The following is a 22,359-nucleotide window of genomic DNA, read 5'->3' as shown; positions in this document are numbered from 1 at the left end:
AAGGTTCGAGGGCTGTGAGAGGAGTTGGGATAGGGCATTAAAGTGAAGTTCAAAGATGAGGAGGTGATTTTCTGACGCTTGGATGAGGATGATTCCAGATTTGAAGATGGAGATGTCTACTTGACCCAAGAAAGAGGAAGGAGTGGTGGATAGTTTGAAACCATGAGGAATCTTGCGGAAGACAGTGATAAGGAGGTGTCGTAGGAAAAGGCTTTTCCACCTCGAAGGGCGCTTGGAGAAGAAGATGAGGTTGGTGACAATAGAGGAGTTAAGGGTATTGTGGTGGTCAGCAAATAAGATTTCGGGGTGGAGACATAGAAGTTTGTGTTTAAAGTTTTTTTCCCATGTTTGGAGAGATGGGGAGGGTATAGGATAGACCAGGAGTTGGGGCCTAGTTTCGAGATGGGTGAGGATGAGGTAGAAGGGGGATAAGTGAGGGGAGGCATGGTAGGGAGAGTAGGGAGAGAGTGTGGAAAGAGGGGAGAAAACAAAGACAGCACCGGTAAGGGGGTGTGGAGTAATCAGTCGACAATTAATGTAGGATCAACTCTGATAGTACTATGTTGATGAAAAATAAACAACATATAAGAGGAAGATGGAGCACATCAAAATATCTAGCGCGAAAAAAACAAAATCAATAGACAATAGAATATAGAAGACTTGAAGAAGATGGATCAACACACAATGCACACAATCAATATTTAAATATAGCATATATGGTAGATATAGTATATATGACTAAAGTAGTGCACATCATAATAAAGGGATATCAAGTCCGTGGTAGTAAGCTGGTACGAAAGAAAACAGTAAGCTAAGGCAAAAATGGCGGTTATGCATATGTGATGAACAATGAGCTTCTCAGATCACATAGCGCGAACTAGACACGATAAACAAATAGTAGAATATAGAGGACATAATGCAGATGGAGCACTTTACAATGAACAGATTCAACAGTAAAATAAGGCATATATGGCAAGTAAAGCATATAACGAGTAGGGTCCCCTTGCTTTAAACTGGTTGGTTGTGGAGATTTATCTATGCCGAATCTGACATTGAGACTTCTGTAGAGAGCAGCATAAACATTGTTGACCTCTAGCTGGCCTCTTTTACACTTCTTCGGCCTGGTAACTCCTCTCCCTTCTCACCAACTTTTAATTAGAGCACGAATATTCATCCTTAATTTGCCAATCAAATTACTATTGAATCAACCATTAAAATCCAAAACGTATCCCCATGTTTTTCCATTAGTTTCCAAATTTGACTTACAAAATCCCTAATTATAATCTTTTCATGCATCAACATTTAGAAGTTAGACATGCCCTAAAATTAGAGTATAACTCACCAACATAATATTTCACAGTAAATGTATCCGCTAGAGTCAGAGAGTTGCCAATCCCAATACTTAAAGAAACTCTTTTTAAAAAGCCTCCACTTGAACTCCTCCTGGGGGATGAACTGGCTAGGTATTGTTGTATGTGGAAACGTGTCATCCATGGTTCTAGAATACAGATCAGACTAAACGGATGAAGATCAGTACAAGTCACAATTTCAGTTGCTATTTTTGACAAACCAGTAATCTTGCATGATGAGAGCTGTCCATCAGCCTTACTGATTCATTCTACTCTACTATCAGCAGTCAAATCAACAGACTGGGCTACGTTGAGATCAACATTTTGGTAAAAAATACTCCCCATTCTAGTACCTACAAAGGCGTATCAGTTTATCCCAAATTTCCATTGGTGGCCACACCTGCCCCTCTCCAGTTGTCATCTCTTGTGCTCAGATAGTGCGTGTCCTGCATCCTGGCTACATAGATGAAAAAGACCAGTTATCTTGTTTTTTGTTTTTTAGGCCTGCAGTCTCTTGGTGTAGTGGCTGAGGGTGTGCAGAGACCCATCAGATACGGTGGGCTTGTCTGTGAGATAAGTGGGGGTGCTAGTTGTGATAGCTTTGTAAACAAACGATGCAGCTAGTTTTGAAGATGGTGCATACTGGCAAGGGGAGCCAATGGGGTTCCATCAACTTGGGGATGACGTGATCATAATTCTTCAGGCCCTGGATGAAACTTGCTGCAGTCTTTGTATTTTTTGGCAATTTGTTCTTTGAAGGAGAGGTTTGTGTCCATGGCTAATCCAAGTGATTTGGCATTCAGTGAGAGTTGGGGTTCAAACCTGTCAAGGTTTAAGTCATTGTGCCAGGTGTGTATATTGTATATTGTTTGCTGTTCTTGGCAAATAAGAATTCTGTCTTGGATGGGTTAAGCTTCGGGTAGGCGTTCGACAAGCAAGATGTGCACGTAATCTTTGAGGCGTTGTATGTTTGATGCAGAGGAGATATTCAAGTATATTTGTGTATTTTCAGACTATTGGTGAATCTTGATGCTGTTATATGTGAGTAGAGCACCTAGTGGCTACATGTAAAGGTTGAAGATGACAGGAGACAGTATGGAAACCTGGGGCACTCCACATATGATGGGGATGTGTGCCCAGGAGGTTCCCATGTGAACAAACTGGTGTCAGTTGGAAAGGTAGGCTAAGAACCAGTGAAGAACATTGCATGTTTGTCCCATTCTCCGCTCAAGCACGCATATGAGGGTGGGGTGGTCGACAAAGTCGAAGGCAGCAGAGAGGCAATATCCGAAGGTAGAGGGTCATCTTCATCTATGGTACAGCGGGCATCATCTACGATGTGCACGGTGACGGTCTTAGTGCTGCAGCGTGATCTGAAGCCAGGCAGATAGTCACACATGAGATAGTTTGCATTGATGTGACCTGAGAGTTGAACATTAACTGTGTTTTCAGTGATCTTGCCATTGAGTGGTAGGTGAGTGATGGCCTGTAGTTGTTGAGATCACTACTGTCTACTGTAGATTTCTTCAGGGGTGGGAGTATCTAGCCAGTCATGAGAGAACTTCTGGGAAGACTCCTTGAGTGAGGAGGCATTGACAATGCTAAGTAGGGGTAAGATTAATATTGCAAAGGAAGGCAGACATTTTTATCAGAATGCTGATTAATTTAACTGCCTTCACTCTTTAACAGCAGCTCACATCCCTGAAATATACTCTTATAGATTCAAAGTATAGTTGCCCAGTTATAATTAAAAGTTACCTCTGATTCTTGCCGTGGGCCTTCCATAGCCGAAATAAATCCATCTTTGTCAATCTCAGAAGATGTATTTGCATCAATTCCTGATAATACGTCAAGCTCCCTTGAGAGTCCTGCAGCAGTGTTCATATCAGATGCCTAGTATTGGTAACATCCTCCACTCTGTTAAGGCCCTGTATATTACAATCATTCAGTTTACGCAAAAACGGGTATACCTTTGGGTCAAGCACAGAGTTCATAGTCACAGTCCAACACCTGATTTATTCATATTTCCATATCGTCCCTTGGAGTAGTCAGTCTTTATTATTGCGCTTACACACCGTGCAAGTGAATCAGGTGTATGAGAGTTTAAAAAAATGCAATTTCATGCTTCATACCTTCTCTACACAGCAAGTTTATGATTATTTTGCTATCAAGTCACTTAATGGGAATGAACTGCAGTAAATTCTGTACCCTCCATTGTTATTTACGTTCTCGTTTTCCTCAATCAGTAGTTTTTGACATCTGCACACCCCTTGAATCACAGCTGGAAGTCGATGACTCCCTCCCCAAGCCTTTTCTATGATTTGTATCTCCGCAATAATCAGCAAAAGATACACCAACAAGTACACACTATATGAACGCAACACATCTATTTTCCCCTGTCAACTGCATTTGTAGTGTGAGAGCAACTGCATACCGGTAAAAGATCTAAGTTGTATTTATAAATCTCAGCAGAAGTGATGAGACGAAGGTAGTATCTGGATTGATACTGGCCTCTCAGATACAGCATAGCATTTGCGCTTGGTACTGACAAACCTGGAGATCATTAAGAAGGCTTTTTGATTCAATTGTAACAAAGAAAGTGATTCTTAAAAGCTTGATGACCAGGTGCTCATTATGAAAAAGTACTCTGCTTGTGGAAAAAATCACAGTCCGCTGAAAAAGGCAGGCATGCCACCTTTGCAGTACAAGAAGTGTGAGGGCTTGGATTCTGTAAGTTCCTGGAAGGGCATGTGCAGATCACGGAGTGGTTTGAACACTGCCTCTTTAAGTGTGCAAATGATTATAATTTTCTATAAATCCATAAGCAGTTCGTGTTTGTCAGAAGCTGATTGTTCGTATTCGAACTAGGGATGAGCGCAATGTTTTATTCTGAAGATTTGAGGCAGGTGTACAGCTGTGATTTTTTAGGACGAATTTAATACATTATATGTGCTCCACAAGAGGCGTCCGGCGTCCCTGGAAGCCAAAATATATCAATAACACGTGTCTCTAATGGAACATTAGAAGCATTCTTGTGGGCACACTGTGTTTCGCACAAGATCACACTAGACACATTGGTTTCGTTTTTGGTACGAACCATGGGGATCGAGGGGTCGCAATCTCACTGGAGTTTTGATATTAACATCAGCACACATTCATATGACATTTGTTCAACATGTTTTTTTGTACCTGCTTGTTTTTTAGTGTTGTTCCCTGATGAAGGGCGATTAAATTACGCTCAAAATGCATTGGATTCAAAAACAATCTTTGTCGTTTGTATAAACATATGAACAACCATGAAATGGTAATATGTAAGAAACGAAAAGTAACGCAAAGTATATGAAATAAACAACTTGGAAACAAAACGGTGTTTGGAATCCTCACTTTGACACTGAGGAAACACAATGTGCCCACTGTTGTGTCCTAGCAGACACAGTCTAGTTGTTAAAAGTGTAATGCTACACTTAACACACACCCACCACTGATGTCACGAACCACGTGACACAGTTAATAAATAGGGCGGAGCGCACGTGCTCTTGGTTCATTACCTAACTAAACTACTGGTGTCTGTGTCGCACTTATTTCACTATGTGGGCCTAGGGCCCCACAACACAACATTTGGCGACGAGGAGTGGTTCTAAACCCACGCGACGCAGCCACTGCTGAAAAGGGGGAGAATGCTGCCTGTGTGAATGGCACCCCCTGCCGAGGTGGCGCCGGCCGCCGAGAGGCCCGAGGGGTGTGAGCCTTGCCCCGGGCCTAATCGTCGAGGAGGAGGTGATCGGGAGCTGTCCCCGCACCTCTCCGGCCCCGTCGACTGCTGCCGTGCTGAGGAAGGCGTGTACAGAAAGCTGACCGGGCGGAGCCCACTCGCCACGGCCGCAGGAGAAGATAGGCCCGTAGGCCGGAGGTGAGCCCGGGGACAGAGAATGGCCCCGGGGGGGTCGCGTATGCCAGGAGCGATCCCCCCCAATGACTGCACATAAGCGGAGCCCACCCGCATGGTCAGGCGCCCCGCCGGGCGTGACTCAGCCGAAAATAAACTTTAATTAAAAGCAGCGCCAGCGGAGCCCACCCGCGGCCTGCCTGCAGCGTTCCCGCCGCGCAGCGTGTGAGAAGTGCGGCGGCGGGGTGAAGAAAAACGCCCGCAGCGTGTTGAGTGCTGCTGGGCGCTATAGGCCGACAGCGGAGCCTTACCCGCATGGCCATGGTGCCCGGAAAACAAACTTTACATACAGCAGCGCCAGCGGAGCTCACCCGCGGCCTGCCTGAGGCGACCCCCTACGAGCACTGATTACAGCATGGCCAGCGGAGCCCACCTGCGGCCTGCCACCAGCGTCTGCCGTCCCTCGCCGCATGAGTAATGAGAGGCGGCCGCAGCGAGGGTGAAAGGAGAATCCAAAAAAAACCCCAAAAAAACAGGCCCGTAATAAAGTACGACTCGCGGAGCCCACCCGCGGCCTGCTTCCAGCGTCCCCCGCCGCGCAGAGTGAGTGAAGTGCGGCGGCGGGGTGAAGAGATGGCATGGGAGAGCTGCCGGTCCTTGAAAGTAAAGCGGAGCCTACCCGCATGAGGGAGAGCGACAGAAGAACCAGCGTCTGGCCTGCAGCTGGCAGAAGCAGTGTCGGCAGCCCAAGTGAAGGGACACTCGCCGCACCAAAGGAGAAGCAGTGTCTGACGGTGATCGCCTGTGAATGCCCCCGCCCTGTCAGGAGCTGATGCAGGCGATCACACAATCATGCTATGGCCGGCGCTGCAGGAGAAATGTGCCCCACCTCCTGGGTCCCCTGGCAAACCAGTGAAAGGCCTGCAGCGTGAGCTGAGCTGCAGAGGCCTACAGAGCGCCGTCCCACAAAAGACCATGAGAGCCTGCAGCACAAGGAAAAGAAATAGAACTTACCTCCTGGTCAGCAGTGCCTCCTGCCCTCTCCTCTCATGCACACCCTATGGACAGCTGGTCCTATTAGCTGCAACAGCAAGTTCTGCAAGCCCAAACAACATGGGAAGGAGAGGCACCAAGATGAGGCAAGCAACTGCCGAAGGGAATTCAGCCATCACTGCCATCTAGTGGACTTTGGTGAGCAGTGCACCCAAAAAGAAGCCACAAGAACCAAACAAGCACAAGGGACAGCCTATAGGAAGAACAAGCCTGCAGCGACGCGGACGAAGACTGAGACCCATCAACACTGCAGAAGTGACGCCTGTGGCCACAGGTGTACATCGCAAAAGCAGGAGAGACAACAACCTCACGCTGGACATCGAGGGAGAGTCAGAACTGTCTACTGCAAGCAGCAAAATCCAAAGGCAACCGATGGAAGAGCGCAAGTGTACCCCGGACGCGGACAGTACAGGACAGCGCCTGAAAGTAAGGAAGCAACACCCAAAGCACCAGAAGACGTGCAAGGCAAGTACCCAAGTGTGAAGAAGAAAAGTGCGATGCGTACGTGGAAGAAAGACGACGCCAAAGAATCAAATGAACCGCAAGGAACAAAGCTACACTGAAGATGTATCACGACGGTACCAAGTGAAGCAAGAACTTGCCACTGCAATGCACGCTGACGTGCAACGGAAGAGTAACGCAAAGTTACCCCGCAGCCAAAAGGAGGCGAAGTAACCAAGCACGGTCGATGCCCCAAGAAGCTAAAGAACCTCACCGGAAACGCGCTGTGTGAAGTGCACCCACCGGAGAAGGTCCATGGAGAGGTGAAGTTAACCTTCCGGGAAAAAGCAGAGCACACGAAGAGCGCAGGAGAAACTGCGCCAACGCAAAAAGTACTGCAGCAGAAGCACATGGCGATCACAATGATCGCGGATAGCGAGAAGACTCACTAAGAGGAAGCTGTCCACCCCATCTGGTAACAAACAAGATCGCCCAAGAAGAAAAGGATGATCCGACAAGCCAGAGGGGCGCCCAAGAAATTCTGCCAAGTCAGGATGAATATGTCCTGCCAGAAGATGTCCGTGAACTGAGAGATCAGAAGAACTGGAGAGACGGACGCAACACCAACAATAACTAGAAGCAATAGGAAGCAAGAAAGAAGATCGTAATGGCCAGTCCAGTCACCGAAGAGTGGAGAGAAGACAGTGTCCTAAAGACAGGACAAGACCAGACGGAAACAGGCAGGAGTGCACGCTGCTTGAAGAAGCCTGGTCAGCAAGACAAATGAAGAAAGGTGACCGCACCGTGTCGCGAAAAGAAGGGAGAAGAGTGGCATGATGCCATGAAGAAAAGAACTGAAGTAAGAAATCATGTGGCACGACGCCATCAGCAACATCTGGAAAAGGTGAAGAGAGGTGTAACAAGTCCACACACCTACAAGAAGTAGAAGAGGTGACACACCACAACATCGTGTACAGTGACCCGCACGTCCAGGAGAACACTGATAACACCAAGAACAGAACAGGAACCTATTCACAAGACCACGACGACCCGTGGACTGCAGGAGAGTACAGGCCGGACCATTGGCAACACCCACCTTTGGGATCGAGCGGAAGCAGAGGGAGCTCAGATGGCCTGAATAAGGAGAACTGACCACTCTACACCAGCCTGTGGAGATCCAAGGGGCAAAGGCCTCTGGGACACCGGTGGCAGAGGGTCCCGACACGAGAGATGAATCCATCGCCGTCTAACCTGCACGTCCCAGGAAGATGAGGAACTTGTGCGCAAAGGCAAGAGTTAACAACTACCCTTCAGGTGGAGCTACGGACTTTGCGAGGTAGTACCACCATCGTCTCCTGCATTCACACGCAGACTGTGGAGTTAGAGCAACGCTGTGGAATAATACCCGGCCCAGTGGAAACCTGATGAAAAGGGCCTCCGGGACATCTCGTGGCAGTAGAACACCCGAGAGAGGGGCGTCCTAGTGAGAAGAATGTCCTTCGAACACTCCATCCTTTGTAAAGTAAAGCCAAGCTGCATACAGTGAAGAAACCGACGGACCAGCAGAAGACAACATCCTTCAAGTCTAACATCTGGTCATCCTGTTTGACGTTATACTCAAAAGCAAGATCTCAGTGGACTGACCAACACACTTCCACGGCGCAAGTAAAGAAGAGCACGCCCGCCGAGAACCAAGACGTCAAGCCAAGAAGAAATAAAGTTTCAGCAGCAATTTCCACCGTCATTCTCAAGCAAGCAGCTGAAGAGACTCAATGTAAATGTGTAATTATTGTATATTTGTGTATTTCCTCCCACAGAGTCGGACTTTTGTCTTTACTTATTTTTATCAAATTTTGGGAGGAATGTTGTGTCCTAGCAGACACAGTCTAGTTGTTAAAAGTGTAATGCTACACTTAACACACACCCACCACTGATGTCACGAACCACGTGACACAGTTAATAAATAGGGCGGAGCGCACGTGCTCTTGGTTCATTAACTAACTAAACTACTGGTGTCTGTGTCGCACTTATTTCACTATGTGGGCCTAGGGCCCCACAACACCCACAAGGATGCTTCTAATGTTCCATTAGAGACACGTGTTATTGACGCAATGTTTTATTCCCCTTGATGAATTTGGTGACTCTGCATTGTTGTAATGTAAGGCTGAGTTCTGGCCAAATCCTGCCAAGCGCCGTGTGGAGGAATTGGTTTCCTGCGAGGCACCAGAAATTCGAGCGTCAGTGGAATTTGTCACCCACTAGCGCGATTTTCTAACGCAGGTGGTCGTGTTCAGAGGGCTGCTTCGCGAGTTGATTTTCTACTTGAACAGCAGTAAGTTCAACTCTAATGGTGCACCGAATGGTGCAGTTAAGGCTTATTTTTCGGCACTGCTCGCACTACTTGCGCTAAAAATTGCAGAGTGAGCAGCGCGATGTGCATATTTTTACGGCAGTTGGCTCAACTCAGCAGAATCTTGCGTAGATTTTTTTTAACTGTGCGAGTTCCGAAATATCCCTAATTCAAAATGCTTTGCCCTAAACTGGCAATGTGCAAATTCCCACATCCTGGGTCTTGAACTAGATAGAATTTGCTACTGACTAAAATTATTTTTAAAATGCTAAGGATTCTGTTTCCGAAAAACATATAGTCTTTGATTTAAAAAACAAGCAGCACATACACTGAAGAGGAAATACAGTAGACATGAAATAAATATTTTCTTATGAAACTTATCCTCGTAAGTGGTACCCCTTCTATACTTGAGTAGCTAAAAATGCATATGAATATTTATAAAAAATATTGTTTAGAAGTAAAATGGGTTTTTAGCCACTCGTTATAAACCACCGGTGTATATTGATCCTTCTCGTTGTACTCCTACTTATTTTTTTGTGTATTTGCTGGCTTATCCACAGACTTTCCAGATATCTTCCCTTTTGATAATTTGCACATTTCAGCAGCGGATCTATCAATACAACTGTTGAAACCCAAGCCAATTACAGCGGCTTTCAATATCGCATGAATATTTCCTGCTTATCTCTAAATAGACTTCAGTTTCTTTTAGTTCTTACCCTTCTGCCCACTTTTGTGTCTGTTTCATGAGGTTGTATTGTCTGGGTCTCCCTTCAACAACAATTTCCATAGGGCCAATATTCTTTTGATGCAATAGTTCCTGCCAAATCGATCAGTCCGTTTACCATTTTCCTCTTAATTTCACCAGTATATAGGGAGACTGAAACACCATTCTCGTGTAAGGAAGAATTACCTGTTTGCTCACTCTCCTTTGTTCTACCCTTTTGCTTTAAGGACAAGTTATCAGTATGAGAGGTTGATCTTGAGAAAGGAGTGGGCCAACCCCTCAACCTCGCCAAATATACAAATCTCCATTTCTGAACATATTTTTGTTTGAATACTCTGTGGGAACATTCTTACAATAATACATTTTGTCAATCCTTCCTCTTTATCCTCACTTTCTGTAATATCTATTATGTTACTAGATTTTTTCCAGTTAATTGGATTTCAGAAGCAAGAATTGACAACTGTAACTGTGCTGGAAAATGCCATCATTGTTTTGCAGATTGCTAACCAAGAGCAGTGGTAGTTGTCGGTGGAATTTTTGATATACAAGCAGCCAAACGAAGAAGCAATCCTTGATCTGTCAGATTACTCCCATTTTTAATAGAGCCACCATCTGCCTTATCATTTGATCATAAACGGATATTTCAACCAAGTTGTACAAATGCCATCTCAGGATTTGCAACACCCATCTCTCGCTCTCCTCTCCTCTATTTTTAAAGATGTCACCCTTGAGGAAAACGTTTTACTCTATATAACCGCTTCCTAATTAAGTAATGAGTTTAGTGTGTCACCCATAATGTTAAGTGCTGCTATTAATTAATCCTTCAAAGAGTGCACTCTCTCTCTAAAGTAACTTAAGGGATTAATGATTTGAGGCAGGTGTCCCACATCAAAATGAATCCAAGAGGGTGTCTCCTTTGAAGTAAAACTACCACCTACGTCTAACTCCTGAAACGGCTCCTTTAATCTGTAACATCTTCTCTGAGAGGGCCTGGCAAGCACTTTCAATGAAGCAAACTCTGCGTTGTTACGTTAGTATTACTGTGGCCTTCAGCATTGCCCCCGATACTGCAGTTAGATCTAGTGCTTATGTCTACTTAAAAAGAGCCTTCTTAAGTAAGTTTTACTTTGAACCTTTGGTTGACTCTGATCTCAGTCTGAAGTCACCTGTGCCAGGATGGTGGGCAACTGTACACTAAGTTGATTCCAACAAGGGCTCCCATTGGGCACCTGATGTTCAACACTAAGGTAATGTCTTCAGGTAGTATTTTACTTAGCCATTGTTAGCTGAGTGAGTGCTGTAAACCTTCGATTTTAAGAGGGATATGGGGTGCTGCATTGACAGACCTTAGACATCCTGGTCTACACCTCAGCTGTTATTGACTTTTGGGCAGTGTTTTCATGGGTAGGCGTTATCACCAGTAGAATTCATCAAGCACAATCTACTCCTACACGATGGACAACTTTTTGGAGAATGCATGGTCATTATGCTGCTTGTCATGATATGCGAAGTGGCCAGGTTGAGGTTCTAACAGACTTGTGCGCATTACTGCAAGACTACTGACATGAATGCCAAAGCTGTTCTGTGAACAGCAATGCTGAAGAATCTGTTTCAGAGATGAAGCACCTCTGCATTTATCCAAGGTACACGCTTACTGCGTGACATTCTACTTGATAGTAGTAGAATCAATTAATGATCTAGTGCTGGAAACAAATGGAGGGAGGGGTTGTTCTCATGCATCAGCATCTTAGATTCACACACATCCTGCCCAGCCTTTTCAACGATTTGTTTTCTATTGTTTGTTGTGTGCTGTATATCACTCCAGATGTTTCCAGAATTAAAAAATGTGAAGTGTGACATTATTACAGCTGGACAGGTGGGTATACATTAGTGGCAATGAAAAATAACTCTTGAGTGGTTCTTGTTTATAGGCATGACATGTTCCAACTTGATTTTTATTAGAGGATTCACAGCCTAACGTAGAGCCGAGGGGAGAATAGTCAAATGGCACCAGTATACCAATGCTGGTGTACCTTCTTTGCAAGAAGATAACTAATTATTTTTTCTCTATTAGGGTGACTTTGATGAAACGCAGTATGGCCAGTTATCTAAACCAGCAAGAACATTTTCAGTCCTAGATTAATGTTTCTCTATAGTACTGTGGCAAGTCTTTCTTGAGTTAATCCACACTAGCATGTCTTGCAAAGCTATGCGCTCCTGTTGGAAGCTATCTCTTTTCCCGACAGACTTCACCCCGGTTGAATTCTGCCTGTTCAGGTGTGGGGAGGTGTGGGGGTGGGGTTCGACTACAAAGTTGATTAAGAACCCATGTGCAGTGTCTTCATCAAGAAGCTTATCAATGTTAGCAGTTTCTAGTTGTGAAAGCGAGGCTAACTTTTTTTGCTAAAGAAACAGATCATTTAAGAAAGCCTAATCCAGTCCTTATGTAGACCCCCTTCATGGCTCAGTTCAGTGTTAAGGGTTGAAATATTTCGGCAGAAAAATCTGATTGTCACTAACACTTCCAGGATATTTAAGAAAATTAGACACAACCACAAATATGGAAGTGGTTCCTTGCCCATTTTGCCTGTGTCCCAGAATGGAAATTTTTGTATTTAATAGCACAGTTAGTTTAAGACATACCCTTATTCAAAACAAATGAGCCCGTAACAGTGCCCCCAAAAGTGGTTTCCCAGAAACACTAGACTCTGATTTGTTTGATTTTTATTTGTGAGCTTGCAATGCTGTTGACAAGTGCACAAACACTACGTACTATACGTTCCTGATTAGAGTGAAAGGTGGGGTGGTATGCAACACGTTTTATAGTGATATACTCATGTACACTGAATGTTTGTAACTAGATGTGTGAATGTACTATAGTAATATATTCTACGAAGGGACAATTATGCTTTCATCTTCTTGAGAATTGGGTAAGTTGGATCACACAATTGCTTTGCGTATATGTTAATCTATGAGAGAGATGGGTCATATTGAGTTACTTAAAGCTTTGTTTTAAATGGTTGATTTAGTCTCGAATTCAGACCATGACCTGACAATGACTGGCAACCAGTTTAACCCACAAACAGAACTTGAAAATGACATCTGGGCCTTTATTTTATTTTTTAGAAACCTGGATTACATGGTTTAATTTCATATTTATTATTGCATGGGCTGAAATCCCTAATGCAGCCCACATTTGTTTGATTTTGGCACCACCCTGTTAAAGAATGATTTATATTCAGTTATTTTTCTTGTCACACTTTTCTCAAAATACTTGTTTTACCTGTCCCATAGAATTCTGAGATGTGGTATAAACGTCACAGCATTGCCATTGGAGAAGTGCCAGCTTGCAAGCTTATACACCGCAAAACCTTGACAGAATCTAATGTGGAAGAAATATGGAAGACCATGACCTTGACGCAGTATGTGGATCGTATTTATCATTGTTTTGAGCAGCTCATGTACACCAGGATGACCCCTCTGATATGCGTTAGTAATAGTTTGTTCGAGTTTTAATAACCTTTCTAAGATTTGTAACTGCAATAAGATGTCTAGATGCAGAACAATACATTTATTTATAAATTTGTTTGATCTTAGCATGATCCAAAAGTGTAGAAGTAGTGTACATCTAAGGAATGAGAGGGGCAAAGGCACAGAGACTAAAAATTGAGGCATTTTGTCTTTCTTAACACTTTTACAAATCCGTTTAAAGGAATTATTATTAATTTTCTATTGTCTTTGTGTGAAAGTTTGTATTCCATTAAAAATGACTTCTTGCATCGTTTGCAGAATATTATGTTAGAAAATGAATATCCCTCAAGCCATGAAGGAAGCTCACATGTTACACAAGTACAACTTGTGGCGACATTACATTACGATTTCTTTGGAAAGTTTAATTAATTTAAAAAAAGTACATTTTCTTTTGAGGGACAAGTGAAAGGAAATTGTCGAGTTTTGCAGATCTTGTCGAACTGCTGGGTATTAAGTGTGCACCTGGGCACATACAAGGTTGATGCATATACAGTTCACAAACGACTGTTGCGTCTAGTAATCTAGGGATTCTTCTATGGCTTACCTCTCCACCATTGTTGGTTTACATTTTCATAAATAAAATGTTGATTAAACAATGGAAAACTCAGCATCTGAAAGTGCAAATATCCAAGTATTTGACCCTGGCTGATGGAACGGGCACAGGCCTGAAAGTAGAGGGCCTGAAGGAATCTCGACAGCTCTTTTATTTAATTATTCATTTATTTTTTTACCTATGAGAAGCAGGTTGATCTTGTTGCCGTTCGGTTTCAAGAATTTTCAGCTCATCCACTGCTGAGTGGCATTAAGACATTCCTGATAGTTGGCAGAGACTGTGGGGCATTCTCATCAAGTAACGCTATCAACTTTGTGTCTTCTACTTAAGCCAAACAGAGCATTCTTAGAATGACAACTGCGCTAGTGGTTTGCCGTACACATGACATATTGCCATCCGTGAATATTTGGTACCCCTTACTATACAGTAAGACTTGAAAGATGGTGATGTTAAAGATTGATTTCCTTGCTTCCTGGAATGGTTATCACATTCCAATACCTCTCGTAGAATCCTCCTCCTCTTCTTCCCTTCCTTCCCCCAAGATCCTCAACCTTCATTATGGGGATATTTTGGTCTACTGTGTAAAATGTATAAATCCTATATGGCCACCATTCCCGTGTCTCCTTCAAGTATGTTTCTCATCTCATCCAGCAAGTATGTTTCTTATCTCATCCACCAGCGTGGTCTTCGTTTCTCCTGATAGAACGAGCGCTAGCTGACAAGCCGCTTTCTACAGTACTTTTACCTAGTAAAGAGAGGACCGTGAGGTCCACCAGTGAACTATGAAGTGTATCTTTTTTAGAAACGGTCCCATCACCCACATCTTATATTGTGTGGGGGGGGCCCCCAGTGGCTGGGAGTAATTGCACATGCTAATGATAGACATTTTTTAAGGTTCCAGCAGCAAAACGGCTGGCACTGGACAGCTGGACCTTGAGGTGGGTCTTTTGGGTGGTTATATCGTCTGAATTTTAGAAATTAAAATTGTTGCTAGCTTCTTAAAGTCTTGTGAAGGAGTCTTTTTGTACAAGAAAAGGGCAGTATGAATATCTAATGTGTGTGTGTATATCTATCGATCCGGGCTTGTGAGTGGACATCACCGCTTTATATCCACAAACCCACACTCCTGCATCCGGGGTGAAAACAAGCCCACCATGCGGTTGTATATTCAGTTATTTTATTTGGCAGAGAGTTAATTTGGCATGACGTGTTTCGACATCTATCCGGTTCTTAATCATATGCAAATCAGGAGTGGTCCGTTCCTCCACTTAAATACACAGTTCATAAACAGTAAGAAAGGACTCCATGTGGACTCCTCATTCAGTGTAAATACATGGACCACAGTGCCCAGAATTCAATATGGATGTAAGTACACATCCACTTTGTGTCCTTCCACAGTCCTCCTTAAAATGATATTTCCTGCTGCCTAAACATCGCATAATTACATTCAATCATCTTGCCTCGAAAAAATTGATTGTGTTGAGCCTAAATATAAAATATTCACAACTGTGACCAGGATAATGTACTACTGTTCCGTTATTAAAGATGTATTCAGTGTCTCACCTTAACATCCTTTGCCATCAAACAGTGTCCTCCCACAGCATGTGAAAGGGTAATTATCCATGCAAACACTCTCACAATGTCCTTCAGTGTCAACAGTCTAGGGAATAATTTGAATAAATGATGCCCGCCGGCAGTTTATGGGGTGACTAATGAAGTGATTCAGGAAGGGCCACTGGAATGGAGTCCTGCGTGTTATTTTGCAAAACATTGTGAGACTGCCAGAGTTTGTGTAGGTAAATACCCTCTTACACAGTCAAGGCGTATGCTTTCACTCACAGACCCGCCTAGACACTCACCCTCCCAGGCAGAAACCCACTCGGACACTCATGCACGCACCCATTCACTCACCTACTCACTTATGCTCTCACTCGCAGAACCATTGAGACCCTAATACACCCACTCAAAGATCCACTCCGACAGTATCACACCTATACAGTCACTCACATAGCCACTCATAGATCCACTCAGAGACTTATGCATCCAGTTAGTTATACACTCATACATGTACCCACGCACAGTTGCACTCGCAGGCCCATGCACCCATTGACAGAACCACTCAGATACTCCTACTGCCTGTCATAGACCCACTGAGGGAAATATGCATTCACTCACAGATACTCCGACATTCATGCACCCACCCACTCACCCATTCAGACACCCCCTTATACACTCATGTATCTACTCCCAGATCTAGTCAGACAGTCATATACTTACTCACAAATGCACAAAGGCATTCATACACCTACTCCCAGATTGAGTGAGAGACTTGCGCAACCAATCACAAACCCTTTGCGACCATGATGTACCCACTTATAGATTCACTGAAACAGTCCCGCAGTTCATTGCAGAAGCATTGACAGACTGATGCACAATCTTACAGATTTACTCAAATTCATGTACATTGAATGAGAAACTTACTGATACCGAGATGCATGCAGTTATAGATGACACTGAAAAAGTTATGCACTGTGTTATAGAGATATTAAGGGTGTTGTACATGCTATTATACAATCATGTAGGTAGTAATGTGTTTAATCTGTTGGTTATAATCCATTTTGCAGTTCTAATAAGTTTTTAATGTGGTGGTGGCTATTGAATGTCTGCCTTTGTTTTGTTATTTCACGACGTATTTGCAGTGATTGCGGCTACAAATATTGCAAAGCCCGGCATCACTGCAAAATCGTAAAATTGGTTTAAATGATTGTTTTTATACAAACTCCCTACAAAAATACGACTTTAAACAGTGCAGAAATAAGCCCCTAGTGTCTCAAATACTGTAAAATGTGTGCATATGTGTTTTACACCTCTTAAAAAAGGCGCAATCATCGCGGTGACCAAAGGCATTACTCTCCGCGTCACCGCGAAAACGGTAAGTAGTGTGCAAACACATTTTTTTAAGTTAGTAAGAAATGTATTGTAATAGTTAGAATGGTATTTTTAAGTTATAATCTTTGAATGTGGTGGTGGTCGTTGAATGTTTGCAGTTGTTTTGCGATTTCGTGATGTTGCCACGAAATTCCCCAAAAATATCAGTTAACAAGAAAATGAACCACATTTTGGGCTGTGGGGTGACTCTGACAAAAGCCTTTGAGTTGACAGTGTGTATATGATAGCTACATATAAGATTGTATACAAAGTTTCAGGTTGCCTAGAAGCACCCTCTTTCCTTCGTCTGTAAAGTGTACTCCATCACCACTATATATTCCATATGTGGATCATACAATGTAATATGTATAAATATGTGTTACCGACGTCATCGTGATTTCCGGCATCGCCGCGATCACGCAAAACACCAAGTAAATTGCTTTTAATTGAAAATATTCTTCCAAAAGTTAGGTTTAAAGAGTATTTTTGTCAAATATGTATTCAAATAAGTGTGCGTCCCGAGTTTAAAAAAAAAACATGCGTACTTTGCGACTACCGACGATGCCGCTGTCTACAGTCACCGCGAATATATTAAACACCACATTGCATTGTATTTTTTACAACACATCACACAAACTCCAATATAAACTCTACATTACTAAACAACTAGTGTCTACTATTAAGTAAAATCTGTTTTATTTATTTATATATATATATATATATATATATATATATATATATATATATATATATATATATATATATATATATATATATATATATATATATATATATATATATATATATATATATATATATATATATATTGCGCTCGTCACAATCCCAAAAATCCCAGGAAAGAGATGACAGCACTCGGGGGGTACCTTCAATCACACAGTAGTTTATTAACTACAAGCTCGCCACAGACGCGTTTCAGCACTTGGCCTTCGTCAGTGTGTGTGTTTACACACGTAAAACCGGTTCATTTAATATAGGTGACATAGTACAAAGGTTACACCTCTCAGTCGACATCGACAGAGGACTTTGTTACACCTCTCAGTCGACATCGACAGAGGACTTTAAATCTCCCAACACGCGCCATCTTGTAATGGTGAAATATATACATATTATCGAAATGCTCATAATAAGTATTCTTAACGTACTCATACCTATAGATAGGTGAATATGCACGCATGGGAGGTATCTTGTATATTTCAAATGATATTTTGTACACTATTTGATATAGCCTTGGGATCGGCAATGGTCCTCTAAAATAACGGGAGGTGACACTATATACAACCTTTTGTACAGAATTATCTATACTGAAATTAATTAAACGTGAACATGTCATACATAGTGCAAAGAGTGTGAGGTACCAAAAAAAGGGGGGAACTATGAAGATGTGCCAGTGGTCAATAATAATCTAGTTAATGTTAGTTTAAAATATAACGTAGGAATCAAAGAGCCCTTTGAACCTATTAAATTACCACTTGTTTTGAGCGATGTGGGTGTATACAGAAAACTGATTCTCTGCGTTGGTTAAGTCTATAAGTATAAGTGCTGGAGAGGAAATTTATCGATTCATCTTAATTAACCTCCCCTGTGACTATACAACGACATAGAATATATATACACACACACACGCAATATTATATACAGTGATATATACAGTAATATATACAATGATCCACAAAACTTCAGCGAAGGCAGAATACATATAGATCTGTAGACAGCAATGTTACTGTTTGCCTAAATGAAAGACCATTTCTTCCCCACTATTCATCCCTTTTGGCCACTTCGTGGAGAGATCTATGATATAGCGCGACTCAAGCCTGCGTAGACGTCGCAGGCAGTCACCCCCTCTAGCGTTAGTTTTAATGGTGTCAAGGCCAAAATATTGGAGCTGGTTGCGGTCCCTGTTGTGTTTTTCGGCAAAATGCCGGGCAACCGGGTATGCTTGGTCGGCCTTATCAATAGCTCTTAGGTGTTCTAAGATCCGCAGCTTTAGCATATTAATAGTGCTCCCTATGTAGCGGAGGCCACATGGGCAGACCAAGCAATACACTGCTAGGGGAGTGCTACAAGTGATAAACTGTTTTATGTACAGTTTCTTACCCGTATCTTGATTCTCCACTGAGAGAACTCTTTTGCTCCCAGCGCACGCTTTACATTTTCCACAAGGGAAAAAACCACTCATAGATTTTAAGGTATTACTTTTAGGGAGTGGTTTCTCTAAGTGGCTGGTCACCAGATAGTCTCTTAAAGATCTGGTTTTGTTAAATGTTATAAGTGGGTGAATTGGTAGGTCGTCTTTGATGGTACTATCAGTTTTGAGAATGTGCCAGTTTTTACGCAGCATTGATCTGAGATCATTCGCTCCAGCCGAAAAGGGGGTTATAAGTCTAGACTTTCCTTTACCATCCTTAACTTTCTCGATGGCAGGTTTAGTGGTGATTAGGGAATATCTGGGAATAGCCCTTACTTTCTTCAAGGTCTTTTTCAGGATAGACTCTCCATACCCTCTGGCCTTAAATCTCTTCACACACTCATTGGCTGCCTCATCAAAGTCTTCCAATCTTGAACAATTCCTACGGAGCCGGAGTAGCTCTCCGTACGGAATGCTCTTGATTAGTTGAGGAGGGTGGCTGCTGCTGGCAAAAAGAGTGGAATTGCCAGCGGTTGTTTTTCTGTGTAGAGCTGTGTGGATCTGCTGGTCTTGTGAGAACACTTTCAGGTCTAGGTATTCAGCTGATGCCGGACTTACCGTCCCCGAAAAGTGTACATTGTAGGCATTCTCATTCAATTGATTGATAAAGGCTTGTGCTGTTACTGAAGAACCCCGCCAAACAATAAACAGGTCGTCAATGTACCTGAACCAGCCCTCCGTCTTTCCTTCCACTCCATCCACCATGCAGCTCCTGGGCACCTGCTCCTCCCACCAGCCGACGAAAAGGTTCGCGTAGCTGGGAGCGAAGCAGGTACCCATCGCTGTCCCAGACACCTGTCTAAACAATTGATCCTCGAATAGAAATATATTATTGTTCAGGCAGAAGTCAATGAACTCAAGAATCATGATGTTATGGGTAGTAAACCTCAATTGTCTTAAGTTCAAAAAGTGCTGGATAGCCTCAAGGCCCTGTCGATGGTCAATGACAGTGTATAAACTTGTGATGTCAAGTACAATCAATAGGCAGTCATTGTCCCAATTCACATTCCTTATTAAGTTCAGGAAATCCTTGGTGTCCCGTACATATGAGGGCAGTGTTAGTACCAAGGGAAATAGGAACTTATCTATAAACCGGGACATATTTTCAGTGAGACTGCAAATCGATGAGACAATTGGACGGCCCGGAGGAAGTAAACTGTCCTTATGTAGCTTTGGCAGATGGTAGAAGGTTGGTGTGAGGGGTTGGGTTGTCCGGAGAAAGAGAAATTCATCTTTGCTCAGCATGTTACAGTTATGCCATTTCCCTATCAGTTTGTCATAACTCCGGATGCTTTCCAAGTATACATCGTTGGTGCATTTGACGTAAAACTTGGTATCAGAAAGTTGGCGTAGTGCTTCAAGTCTATAGTATTCTCTGGTGAGGATTACAATGTTACCCCCTTTATCCGAAGGTTTAATAATGATTTTTTCATCCTTCATGAGATTTTGTAGGGCCATTTTTTTGTTGCTCTGTGATGTTGTTATACTTTATAGGATGGTTTGCTTTCCTGTACTGCATGAGATCTTGTGTCATGGCCTCAGAAAAGGCGTCAATCGCATCCCAGGGCATCTGTGGGATAAATATTGATTGGGGTTTATATCCACTATCTTCACGATCTTGTTCGATACCCAAAGCGAGAGCTCTTTGTCCTCTATTCAAGGATCCAGATGGATCCTGTGTACGATCTTCTTCACGCAGCTCCTCAAGGGTTTCAAGAGCTTCAATTTCTCTTCCCACAAGGGCATCCGTTGCTGTTACTCTGATTCCTATCCCTCCTCTTTCTTTCAAGTGGGGCCGTAGTTTGAAGTATTTGTGCAACTTCAGCTTGCGTGTAAACCTGAAGAGGTCTATTCTCGTTTGGGTATACTCGAGTGGAGTACTGGGGCAGAAGGTAAGTCCGAGGCTGAGTAAATTGATTTCAGTATCAGTTAGAATTCTTTCAGTCAGGTTAACCACCGTTAGATTTTGGCTGGTGGTTTCTGCTGTCTGACTCACTTCTTGTTGCCTCGTGTCCGATTGCCCCAGTTGTTGGGCTTGACTCTGCCTCTCCCCTTGCCGACGTCGTTTGCCGCCGCCTCCTCTCCTTGTCCGCCTCGTTTTTTTGTTTTCTGTGATTGTTCTGCCATGTCTGGTGGTTTTGTCTTGCCGCCTCTTAGCCAGGTACCCTTGATGACATCGTATTCCTGGTGAAAAGGGGTCTTCCCGCTGTCGCTTGGCTCAGTTGATCGTGATTTCTGCCGTGTTGTGGGTGGCACCCTTGTGTTCTGTTGCTCATCCCCCGATTCGTTCTCCGTCATATCGGATTCAGACGTGGGGATTTCGGGTGTTGAGGTGGTTCTAGATTGTAGTGCTTGACGCGATGCATCATATTTCTTTGCATATGTTAGAATGCGTCCCTGCTGATAGTCATCCTGATCTCTTTCGTATTTCTCTTGTTTCCTCATACGTATTTTTTGTTCGTATTTGGTGAGGCGTACTTTCATATCAGTCTTAAGCTTAAGCACTTACTCTTTGTCTGACTCCTCCTCAATTTTATCTTCCAAGTTTTTTATTTCCTCCAACGCCTTCTCACGATCACTCCAAGCATACTTGATTAGTATCTTCAGAGTCCCTTCCGTGTACGCAGCTGTGTGTAGTACCCAATCCGTGAGCAGCTGGGGGTCAGGGTTCTCGTATGATGGTACGGTATGCATCCTTAACCCCCGCGGTACTCTCTTCTCCTCAACATAGCTGGTGAGGCTTGTGGCTTCCCACCATTTGCGTGTCTCGCGTTCGTGCAGCCGTTCCAGCTTCACCATCATCTCTTTTATCTTCACTTTTTGTGGATCTATTACTGGCACATCTTCATTGGACCTCTCACGTCTATCGCGCTGTTTGAACATGTCTTTTGCCGCTGTGCGGCGTTCCGTTTCTGAGAACATGGTCCCGGTTTTCAACTGCGCTTCTTGCTAGATGTGGAGCATGTGCAATGGTTTATAGGCTTCGCTTGCGGTGACTGTGTGAGAAGGGTTGCCCCCCTGACGCTCTGCCTAAATGTCCGCTCTCTCATGTGAAATTCACACGAGTAGACAGGGAAGATTAAGTCATATTTTGTTTAAGGTTGCCTCAAGACGTGCACCTTTAGCAACGTCACCGCAGGTAGCGCGACATTGTTGCAAATACAAAAAATTGAAAGAAAAAAACTGCTTATTAATCCACTAAAGAAAGTACAAGCTTATAAAAATACACCTTATAAAGCCATTTTAGATAGAAAGTACAACTATAAAACCTTAATTTTTTTTAATGTTTTTAAATCATAGGTTACATTAACGATCTAGCTGGAACATAGAATTTGAAA

General features: G+C 43.2%; 1 protein-coding gene across 2 annotated transcripts in view; it reads left to right on the top strand.

Moving 5' to 3' along the window:
• DEPDC1B (DEP domain containing 1B) overlaps positions 1-22,359 on the top strand; it is a 330,019-nt gene that overhangs the window by 109,601 nt on the left and 198,059 nt on the right. For both annotated transcript variants that reach the window (XM_078675128.1, XM_078675129.1), the window contains one exon: positions 13,098-13,225. In XM_078675128.1, the coding sequence (XP_078531254.1) occupies positions 13,098-13,225 (128 nt within the window). The remainder of the gene's footprint in view (positions 1-13,097; positions 13,226-22,359) is intronic.

The sequence above is a fragment of the Lissotriton helveticus genome, chromosome 2_1, assembly GCF_964261635.1.
Source record: "Lissotriton helveticus chromosome 2_1, aLisHel1.1, whole genome shotgun sequence".
NCBI classification, from domain to species: domain Eukaryota; kingdom Metazoa; phylum Chordata; class Amphibia; order Caudata; family Salamandridae; genus Lissotriton; species Lissotriton helveticus.
This window is presented reverse-complemented; position numbering and strand designations above follow the sequence as displayed.